Source organism: Chinchilla lanigera, unplaced genomic scaffold, assembly GCF_000276665.1.
Source record: "Chinchilla lanigera isolate Chin_1 unplaced genomic scaffold, ChiLan1.0 scaffold00081, whole genome shotgun sequence".
NCBI lineage: Eukaryota > Metazoa > Chordata > Mammalia > Rodentia > Chinchillidae > Chinchilla > Chinchilla lanigera.
The window spans coordinates 8,326,192-8,337,200 of NW_004955482.1; the positions used below are offsets into that span (position 1 = coordinate 8,326,192).

At 49.6% G+C, this 11,009-nt stretch overlaps 1 protein-coding gene and 1 pseudogene across 5 annotated transcripts in view; both read left to right on the top strand.

Moving 5' to 3' along the window:
• Positions 1-1,320, top strand: part of Acad10 (acyl-CoA dehydrogenase family, member 10) — a 44,982-nt gene extending 43,662 nt beyond the window's left edge. For all 5 annotated transcript variants that reach the window (XM_013503683.1, XM_013503680.1, XM_013503681.1 and 2 more), the window contains 2 exons: positions 446-523; positions 774-1,320. In XM_013503683.1, the coding sequence (XP_013359137.1) occupies positions 446-523; positions 774-914 (219 nt within the window). In that variant the 3' untranslated portion in view covers positions 915-1,320. The remainder of the gene's footprint in view (positions 1-445; positions 524-773) is intronic.
• A 3,509-nt stretch (positions 1,321-4,829) lies between these two features.
• On the top strand, positions 4,830-8,031 carry LOC102029863 (annotated as a pseudogene).
• The last annotated feature ends 2,978 nt before the right edge of the window (positions 8,032-11,009 follow it).

An 11,009-nucleotide genomic window follows, 5' to 3' on the forward strand; every position in this document is an offset into this window, starting at 1 on the left:
GGACTGAGCTTTCTGGACTCCCGGAGCACATTGGTGCAGGAGTCAGAGACCCCTTCCTGCCCAGCCCAAACGTGGACTCAGCCAACAGGGGCTCATTTCCAAGGGGATGTTACGCACTAAGGCTCCTGCACAGTGTCCGGAACGGCATGATGCCCTCGTTGGGTCCCGCCTGTGCAGCTCCCTCTGGACAGCCTCTGCCCCTTCACCAGCAGGCCCAGGAAGCCAGCCCAAATGGAGCTGGCTGTGGCCAGCAACAGATCACAAGCCACACCCCTGCTGCCCGGTGTCACCCTGGTGGTTACCAGTATTTCGCATGTGCTGACGACCGAGCTAGACCTGGGGGATGCGGCGCTTGACTGTTGAATCCTTGCATTCTTGGGAACTGATTATTCTTCCGAGCTGCCTGCCCTTGGCTCCTCGTAACCTCCTCTCCTCCTCCCTGCAGGCTGCAGCTTTAGATATCGCCATGGTTAAAATGGTAGCCCCGTCCATGGCCTCCCGGGTGATTGATCGTGCTATTCAGGTGAGCATGCACCGGTGAGTGATGTGTCTAATCCACGGCAGCAGATGGGGAATGCCCACCTCTAGCCGCCAGAAGTCTGTGGAGCCTGACCGCTGCCCTCATTGCCCACTCACTGCACATGCGATTTTCCTTGTCTTCAACCCTATAAACTGGGAGTGTTGATCAAAGCATGTAATCCCAGCCCTCAGGAGGCCGAGGCAGGAGGATGCCTGGAGTTCAAGTTCCTCCCGTCCTACTTTGTGTCCACCAGGCTTTTGGAGCAGCAGGCTTGAGCAGCGACTACCCCTTGGCACAGTTCTTTGCCTGGGCCCGAGCGCTGCGCTTTGCCGACGGCCCTGACGAGGTGCACCGGGTCACCGTGGCCAAGATGGAGCTGAAGCGTCCGACTTAGGCCTGTGGACCGCAGGAGCCCATGTCCCTGTGGCCGGCCACACCCCAGCTTGGTAAACGATGTGCTTGGAAAGGCCAGCTATGTGTGATTCCTGCCACCCGCCCGGCTTCTCCATCTTGGCACAGCGGGCATCCCGCAGGAGGCGTCCCGGAGAAGCCCTGAGGACGGGGTCAGCTGAGAGCTGCGGGGAAGCTGGGCCTCAGTCTCATGGGCCCAGCCGAACGACCGGCCTCCAGCTTCCTCGTTAGACTGCCGACCACCCAGAATACTAATGATAATGATATTCTGGAAGGGGACTTGGGGGACACAAAAGAATAAGAAAACAACCCTCAGGGCCTTGCCAACTACTGCGTCGTATGAAAAGAACGGGGAATAAAGCGCCCGCTCAGATCCTGGGGCTCCGTCACTTGCTGCCTCATGCTTCCACTCCATGGCGCCCCGCCCTGGCCCTCCAAAGCTCCCAAGTCACCAGTGCCTCTTGTCATTGATTAACTCCGTGCTCTGCTCACCAACTACCCCCAAGGGCCAGGCACAAGGGAGAGGCCTATAACCCCAGCTGTTCACGAGGTTAAGGAGGAAGTTGCAAGTTCAAGGCCAGCCTGGGCAACTTAGCAAAACCCTGTCTCAGAATAAAAAAGTGCTGGGGATGTAGCTCAGTGCCAGACCCTGGGTTCAATCTGCAGTGCCACAGACAGCAAGACTCCCCCAAAGGAGCTGGGTGTTCCGTCTGTGAGGCCTTGCGTCGCTGTACCCGCTGTAGCCTCAATATTTGGGGAAGGGAGGTGGCGGGCCAGATGGAATTTGGAGAGCAGTGTTTCCACCCTGAGGAGGTGGGGCGCTGACACCCGGGCCGTGAGCGCCCAGGCCGCTCGTCTCATCACCCGTCACCGTGATGTGCCACTGCCCATTTCAGGACAGCCAGGAACCATCCCCAACTGCAGACTTGACACTGCTTCCTCTGAAAAATGCCTGTGCGCATGCCACACACAGGGCCAAGGACCCCAGCATGCAGTGAGTGTCCCGGGGGCTTGAGATCGGGCTCCTCACGTGCGCGGGCCCCAGGCCACACCGGAGAAACTGCTTGTTGCTGGAGGAAGGTGAAGTAACAGTCCAGCCCCTTCCAGCTGTCATCGCAGCCAGCGCACGGCAGAGGCCCCGGGAGACCCTAGCAGCCAGAGCTCTTGCTTCCGCTCTGGGCCTCCAGACAGAGGAAGGGGTTCTTTTTTTTAAAGGAAGCAGTCCTGGCTGGCATATCACGCATCGCCAAGACTTTCTCATGCGTGTGAGGTTAACCTTACCTGTGCAGCGGTGCTGCTGCAGGGGTGGGAGTAGACGCTGTGGCTGGGTGCGGTGGCACACGCCTGAATCCCAGCTCTGAGAGAGCCTGAGGCTGAGGATCACAAGTTTAAGTACCACCTGGGCAACTTAGGCTCTGACTCCACAAGGGCTGGAGATGTAGCTCAGTGGTGGTAAAGTGCCCCGGGTTACTGCCAACAGGAATGAATGACTAAGGGAGAGGAAAGAGAAAAAGAAGAGAAGCTGCGCTGGTCGGTGACACCGCGTCGCGCTTGTGCGCTGTGACAAGGGCCGGGGTGCTCGGGTGGCACGGGAACACTGCAGAGTCCCAGAGCGGAGGTCCGGGCAGCTCCTGGTCAGGGTGTCCAGTTGTGCTCCACGACTCCGCTCACCACGCCCGGCTGAGCCCCGGCCCTGCGCCAGGGCCGGACACTGCTGGGGGACCCTGCTGGACACCTGGGGTGCTGCGGGTACAGGGAAGGACCTTTTCTGGAAGGGACACGGGGCTCCTGGAGTCCGGAGCGGCGCGTGCGGAGCCCGGCGTGGGGGAGGGGCGGGGGAGCAGGCCTGGGCAGTGAGGTTCGCGCCACCCAGCGGGCGGTCAGTGCTGGTTCCCATGGCGACAGAGAGGTGGGTGTGGGTGGCGGTGTGACATGATGTGAGAGTTTTGTGCCACCACGCAAGAGAAAGCAGAACACGGTGGCCTCTCGTTCCTTTTAGTCTTCTATTTTTTTTTTCCCTAAGTCTACGAATACAGTGGTACCTCAGTGTACAAACTTAATTCTTCCCGTGATCCTGGTCACAACCACATTGCAAATATATTTTGGAACTAGAATCGTGGGAAGAACTAAGTTTGTGAACCGAGGTGCCACTACCCTTCCCTCCGTAATAGGATCCTTTGTCTCACTTTTCTCTCCTCGTCACCCATTAATTTTTCAAATTTTTCTTTTTGCATCCTCCCATTCTCAACCCCTTATATCTTTAATAGTATAACCATCAAGGTTTATTAATCTCCAGAGAGTTAGTTAACTCTGTTACTACTGTTGAATTCTTTTCTGATTATCAAAGGTACTGTTACCGCATTTAGTACTTACTTGCTGTATGTCAATATTTGGTTTGTCTTAGGGTTTATACTATAAGTGTAGATTTCTAAGGTTAAAGGTGGTACATTACCGGTTTTATGGGATGCTAATATCCAGTTTGTCTTGGATGATATTATTGCTGATTTACTTCATATATCTAGGGTTGCAAAGACGTTGCTATTAGTAAGTTTTCTCTTTATGCCGGTACTTGGATTACCTGTGGTGTTAGCAGTACTGTGGTCCATTCCCAGAGAATTGGGTGCTGGGCCAATTGCACTGCACTCCCCCCACATTAACAGAGGTGATCTGGACAGAAGGTGATTGGGACAGAAGCAGAGGAGTTTTGTTAGCCACTCCCTGAGTGCATCACCCGAAAGCAGACTGCTCAAAGAGATCTGCATACAAACAGCAAAGCCTGTCCACTGTAACACACGCCCAGGCCACAGATAAACAAATAATAGAAACATGAGGAGGCAAGGAGCAGAACTCCCCCAACTCCCAGCGCCCCCAGAGCCAGTCCATGGGCACTGAGGGGAGGAAGGCAAAGGCCACACTGCTCAGTTACTCAAAAGGAGAACAGAGAAGATTGAAAAAAAGATCAGTGAGGTGCCTCAGGCTCACGGAAGACATAACTGATCAACATGGAGGTAATAAAACAATAAGGGAGTTTACAGAAGACCTAACAAAAAGCTAGCTAAGCTAAACAAAATGATGCAAAACACATAAGACAAGGCCAGGGATATAGCTCAGAGGCACAGTCCCTGCCTGGCAAGCATGAGTCCCTGAGTTCAATTCTTGGTACCAAAACAAAACATGTATGACCAAGTTAGCAAAGAACTAGAGTCCATGAAAAGGTTGCAAACAGAAATACAGGACATTGGGTGGGGGATATAGCTAAGTGCACAAGTGCCTGTCTGGCAAGCACAAGGTATATGAGTTCAATTCCTGGTACCCCCCCAAAAAAGAAAGACATAGAAGACATTAAAAATTATATTGAAAGTAAGGGAGGAGAAGTGACCAATGTGAGGAGGAATATAAGAATTAGAAGATAGGGAAGCTTTCTTTTCTTTTTTTGTCTTTTTTGAGACAGAATCTCACTATGCAGTTCAGGCTGGCCTTGAACTCACTCTGTAGCCCAGGCTGGCCTCCAACTTGCAGTGATCCTCCTGCCTCAGCTTTCCAAGTGCTGAGATTACAGGCGTGCGCCACCATGCCTGGAAGGGAAGCTTTCAAAGGCCAGTTACTTAGACATACAAGAAACATGAAAAATGAATTAACACAAAAACAAATTCTGAGCAGAAGAAATGGATAGATTCCTAGATACATATAAACTGCAAAAGCTGAACCAAGAGGACATAAAAACACTGAATATTACGGCTTGTATGTGGATATACTCCAAAACTTCATGCGGTCCTGTGTGGAGCCCTTGGACGGTGGCTGGATCTAGGGTGTGTGAGGCTGCAGAAGAGGGGTTGAAGGGAGGGGAGGGGAATGGGAGGAAAAAAAGAAGCAAGATACATCATGTACAGGTACAAGTTCAGCCAGGCTACCTGCCCTTTGGGCAATGCCACCCACACCGAGTTCGGTGCTCTTAATCCCAACGTCGCACCCTAGATCCAACTGGCTCTGAAAAGTCCCACCTACGAGTGCATGAGGCTTTGGGGGGGACCTCTAGATAAAAGCCATAGCACCAAGAAAGTGTAAGACCTCTGTGCTGAAAACTACAGTACCCTGAGGATGGAGATGGGAGAGGGCATAAGAAAACAGAAAAATATGCCCTGGTCTTTGATAGGCAGAAGAAATGCAGTCAAAAAGGCCATACTTCCCAAACTAATATACAGATTTAACACAATTCCAAGAGCATTCCTCACAGAACTAGAGAAAACAATAAAAAATTTCATATAGAACTAGAAGAGACCTAGCATGACAAAAGCAATCTTGGATAGCAAGAGCACGGCAGGAAGAATCACAATTCCAGACTTAAGTTATACAACAAAGCTACGGTGATACAAATAGCATGATATTAGGGGGAAAACCAGACCTGTGGATCAGTGAAACAGAATAGAGGATATGGAAACATCTCCAAGCATACCAAGCTACCTGATCTTTGACAAAGGAGCCAAAACCTTGTGCTGGAGGAAAGACAACCTCCTTAACAAATGGTGCTGGGAGATACAAGATGGTGGACAGTGCGGGACTAAAGCCAATGATTATGAGCCCTAGATTTTCTGAACTCCAAGTATCATTGGGCTACGCTGGGAGAAATAAGCACGGATGCAAGCACGAACTTCTCACCAAAGCCCTGCATTTACTCAAGGCTGGCTGTAGTCCCGCTGTGCAAATGAAAATTAAAGCACTCTATTGGTGGCGATTCTCCGGGAAACCGTGACACCTGCGGACTTGTCTATCCCTAGGGTGCACTCAAGTCCTGCACCAGCAACTTTGTCTCCATCCTCCACCCTCCATCCCACAGCTCACTTAGGACGGTCACCCTGCATCGTCACGATACTCCCCGTTCCTCTTCTGGGACCTAAACACGACCCTGAGCTCCCACATCTTACCTCAGCTCTTCACCCAGTCCATCCGGGTAAAAAACCTCGAAAAATACTATTTTCTGACTTACTGGATAAACGGATAAAACCCACCAGTCTAGCATCAGACAAGAGCCAGCGCTTTCCAGAAACCTGTTTTGCACTTATCTTGACCCCGCAACAAGTGCAGCAGATCAGCAGCTCCGTGGATATTCCTGGGACCCAATGCGACTTCACAGTGCAGGGGCAGTGAAGATTTTGTTTACAGGAACCAGTTGTCCCCAAGAAGATCACTTCCCACCCAATCTTGCACGAAAGTGAACACAAAACCTTGCGGCCTTCCGGGTTACCTTCCACCTACTAAACATGGTGTGGAACCAGAGTGACCCAGCGGACCAGTTAACGCCACCTCACATGTCTGATCATCCGGTACCAAACACCATTCTTGGACTGCGGAAATTGGAAGAACCTATTCCATGGCAGCATAGCTTATAAAACAGTTGTCCTCAGTCCTCTTCCGAGGTTATGAGTGGAGAGAATAAGGAATCCAGCTCACTCTAGAGCTTTAATTAAAGAGAAATTGGGTGTGGGTGCAGACGGTGAAAGAGCTACCATGTCCACTTGGTACAGTGCGTCCGACGATTCCCTCCTGAGCCCTTACACGTCCTCATCTGCAGTGTTTTGACACAGCTCTTTCTATTGAGATGAATGAGAAAAGAACAACCTGGGTCTGTCCTGTCTGTGAGAAGAAGGCTCCAGGTGAACACGTTATTACTGATGGGTTGTTTTGGGGGACCCTAAAGTACGGTATGGACTGTGATGAAATACAGTTTAAGGAGGATGGCTCTTGGGTACCCATGCGACCAAAACAGGAAGTTTCTGCCTCTCACAATGGAGTTGGTGGATGCTAGAGTTCCTCTTTGGAGCATCAGGTGGCTTCTCACAACCAGCCCTCTAATAAAAACAAAAAAGTGAAGGTGACTGACCTAAGCGGAGAGAGCTTGTCCAATGAAGAGGAGGAAGAGCCGTCTGCCAAGAGAACCTGTCCTTCCCTTTCTCCTGCCTCACCCCTAAACCGTAAAGGCATTTTAAGTCGTCCACACCAAGCATCTCCAGGATCCTGCACCCGAGCCTTCTTGAGCAGACATGAGCTACAGCAACACCTCCCTCCCCCAAGACTACAGGCATCCCGTCCACATGACACCCGTGCCTTTCGACTTACAAGGATTAGATTCCTTTCCTTGTAGGACGCAGTCCCCATTACAAACCTCGCCGCTCGCCGCCGCCACCACCACCACCGAGGTCTCGGATGAGCAGGCCCTGCTGTACTCTGCGTGCTTTTTCCCCACATACGCCCTCCCAGGTGTTCCTCCATCAGCTGAGTGCGGGAGGCAGCACGTTCCTGCCAGCCACCAATGGGAGCAGCAGGGGCCTTGTGTCTTCCAGCAGCCTGAGGGAAGCCACAGCCACAGGGTGGCCAGCAGGAGCAGCGGGATGCAGTGTCCATCCTCAGCATCACCCCAGCCAGACATCAACTCCCTGACGGAGCCCTGGCCTGCTGATTCCGCCCCTCCCCCAGGGATTCCACTGGCCAGGAAGAAGAGAACTCTATGCTGTTTTACCGTATTCTGCTTAGAAAGGTTCACAAGCATTTTTTTTTTTCTTTTTAAGGAAAAAATTAAATGTACAGAGGAAAACAAAACAGTGCTGGGTAAACCAGGATATCCACAAGCAGAAGATTGAATCTAGACCCATAGCTCTCACCCATGTACTAACTTAAAATCAAAGTGGATCAAAGATCTAAATATTAAAGCAGAAACACCCTGCTGGAAGATAAAATAGGTAAAACTCTTGAAGACATAGGCGCAAACAAACATTTTCTGAACAGAACCTTAATTACACAAGAGATAACACCAAGAATTAATAAATGGGATGACTTCAAATTAAAAAGCTTTTGCACTGCAAAGGAAACAACTAAGTGAATGAAAAGACACCCCAGTTTTGCCAGCTATTCCTTGGACAGAGAAATAATACCTAGAATATACAAAGAACTCAAAAAAATTAGACCCTCAAAATAAAAGACCCAATCAAAAAACAGGCAACTGAAATGAATGGATACTCCTCAGCAGAAGAAATGGGAATGGTCAATAAATACACTAAAAAAATGTTCAACATCACTGGCCATTAAGGAAATGCAAATGAAAACTACACTGAGATTCTGTCTTACCCCAGAAGGAATGGCTGTCATCAAGAAATCAGAAAATGACAAATGCTGGTGAGGCTGGGGGTGGAAGTAAGCTTTCCTGGGCTGAAGAGATAGCTCAGCGGCACAGTGCCTGCCTGGCAAGTGCAAGGTCCTGAGTTCGAGTCCCGGTACCAAAAACAGAAACTTCTTCATTGCTGGTGGGACTGTAAACTGGTATAATCATTATGGAAATCAAATGGAGAGTCCTTGAAAAATTAAAACAAGAAATTCAGTTCCACCCAGGTATCTTCCTGAAAGAGTTAAAATTATCATGTTACAGTTATGATAGCATAATTTACAACAGTTAAATCTTGGAAGCAGCCTATATGCCCATCAACAGATGAATGAGTAAAGAAAAGGTGGAATTTATACACAATGGAGTACTACTCTGCCATAAAGAAAGGTAAACTTAAATCATTTGTAGGAAAATGAATGCTCCTTGATACCCTAGTGTTAAGTGAAATAAATCAGACACACAAGCTTAAAAATCACATGGTTTCTCTCATATGAGAAACCCAAAATACAAAGAGCAAGGTAAAAGATAATAGGAAAAAAGAGATGGAGGGAAGAGGAGGGAGAAGAGGGGAAAATGCATCTGGGAGAGAAGGGAGGGGAGAGGAACGTAAAAAGAATTAAGAGGTGTTATGTCCATGCGCCAACTCCTCATAATGAAGGTAATCATTATGCATTGCAAACATGTACCTTTTAATTTTTGTTTTTTTTAAAAGGCTGTGGATGTAGCTCAGTGGGTAAGCCCTGGGTTCAATCCCCAGTACCACCAAGGCAAGCAGGAAAAAAGAGCAAAAGATCCAGAGAAGAGGAACTCGGTCCAACCTCATTTTCCCCACCTTGAGGGAGGGTCGGCCTTGACTCGGGGACCATTGTGGTGACACGGCTTCCTAGCGCGGGGTGTGACTGGTCTTGGTTTGGAAATGGTTGTGCTTCAGCAGTTGTATTGGTGGAATTCTAACACAGTTTGGTAGACTTCTCTTGGGAAAGGGAATGAATGATGATGTGGAATTTAGGACCAGGCCAAACAGACAACAGCACCAGAGGAACTTCGGAAGGCAGTTTTATGATGCTAGTGGGCTGGGGAACTCAGAGGTGCAAAGCGCCAGCCCCATTTTGACGTTACTGATCACTTATATAGGCTTTCAGAAGGCAGTACAAAAAGGCAGATAGCATAACATTCTACAGTTGGTTACATGTGTCTTTGTCACTAATTGCTAGGCAGAATTTACTCTTACAGGAACTAGTAAGGTTACTATCATATCCTGGGGGAAGAGTCAGTCACTGTCTGAGACTGCGCAGAGCTGTCCTTGAGGTGATAACTCTCTGGGACTTGAAAGTAAACAAAACTCCACTGTCCGGCTCAGCTGCACTTATCTTGCAGCTGGCTCCAGAGCGTAGGTTTTGTAGCTAATTATGCGAATCAGCTGTGTTTCCCAATCTCATTCTTAAACAATGTTAGAAATATACTAGTGTGAGGGGCTGGGGATTTAGCTCAGCTGCAAAGCGCCTGCCTGGCAAGCGCAAGGTCGTGAGTTCAGTTCCCGGTACCTGAGAAAACCAAAAAAAAAGAAACATACTAGTGTTAGAAATATAGGACTAAAATTTTCATTACATTTAAAATAGCCTCTGCCCCGCTTTTTGTTTTATATTGAAAACTCATTTTTCCCAGTTCTCTGGAGCTATAGCCCAAAGTCCTGAAGCTAGCACCAAATCAAACAAAAGAGAAGGAATTAGCAACCAAACTGGGTAACAGAGCATCAGTCAGTTAGGACGGGCACTCCCTGTACAGTGTCCAGTCAATCTTCAGCCGTGCATAGACCCGCCAGCTTCCAGGGTGGCGAGGGCGGGGGTTTGAGTGCACTCTTTAGGGTGGTCTTTAGAGGGCTTGACTCTTCAGGGTCGGCCTTCCAGCAATTGTCGGGGTGGACCTGCTTGATCCTGGAGTGCTGAATCCAGGACTGGATCTCTGTCAAGTTTTTGGTGCCCTATCTGTTGTTCTTGAGTTGCTCAAACCAGCAGCCGGAGTGTCAGCCTCCCCAGAGACGACCCAGTTGTCCGTGCACACATTTAGGGGTCTTTCTCATGCATCACAAGCAATCACAGTGTTTGCAACTCTGTCCATTGGCTTCACCTGCCTGCTTCAGGCCCAAACCAGAGTACTTCTGTGCTGGGCTGGACAGCAACTGCTGTCCCTTGCAGGGTTGGGTCATAGCTAGACCCATCAGTATATCCAGCACCAGCTGGAGAGCCCTCTTTTTCTTCTGTATAGGGACTAGGGATCGAGTCCTTTAGTTTTTCCTCCTATACATGTTCTTGAGCCATGAGCATCGTGGGTCCCAAAGCCATTGCGTTTGGCTGCCAGCAGGCTAGCTGAGAAAGGGCCCTCTGTTGGAGGTATGTTCCCCACCATGTGAGAGTGGGGGTCTGTGCCATTCCAGTCCTGGTACGGGCTGTCTACGTATCTGTCCCGTAATTCTGCACAGGCATGCAGAACAGCGAACAGCACTGCCATTTCTCAGTACAGGAATAGCAGCTCTCGGCTCCCTTTACAGCTGTGACCAAAACCCATCAGGGTGTTTCTGCTATACCTGTTCAGCTCCATGTTATGTGCCTTTTGATCATCTGGTGTAAAGAGCACAGCAAGGTAGCTAGGTCCAGTACATCCGCCAAAAAACTAGCAAGTCCATATAGGCCTGTAACTGGCATATTGTCAGGGGTCTGGTCTTACCCAACCGTATAGCACCCAAGAATTTGTCAGACAAGCCAGCTCCCTGGACCTTGTCTTCATTTATGGTTTATCCCCATGCCAGCAAAGCTTCCTTTAGATTGGGTACTGTGGCTTTCAAATCTGCAAGACATCAGGTTAACATAATATCATCAGTACAAAACAGTGACACAGAGTGTGGCTTGCCCCAGGTGGCCAGGCCCT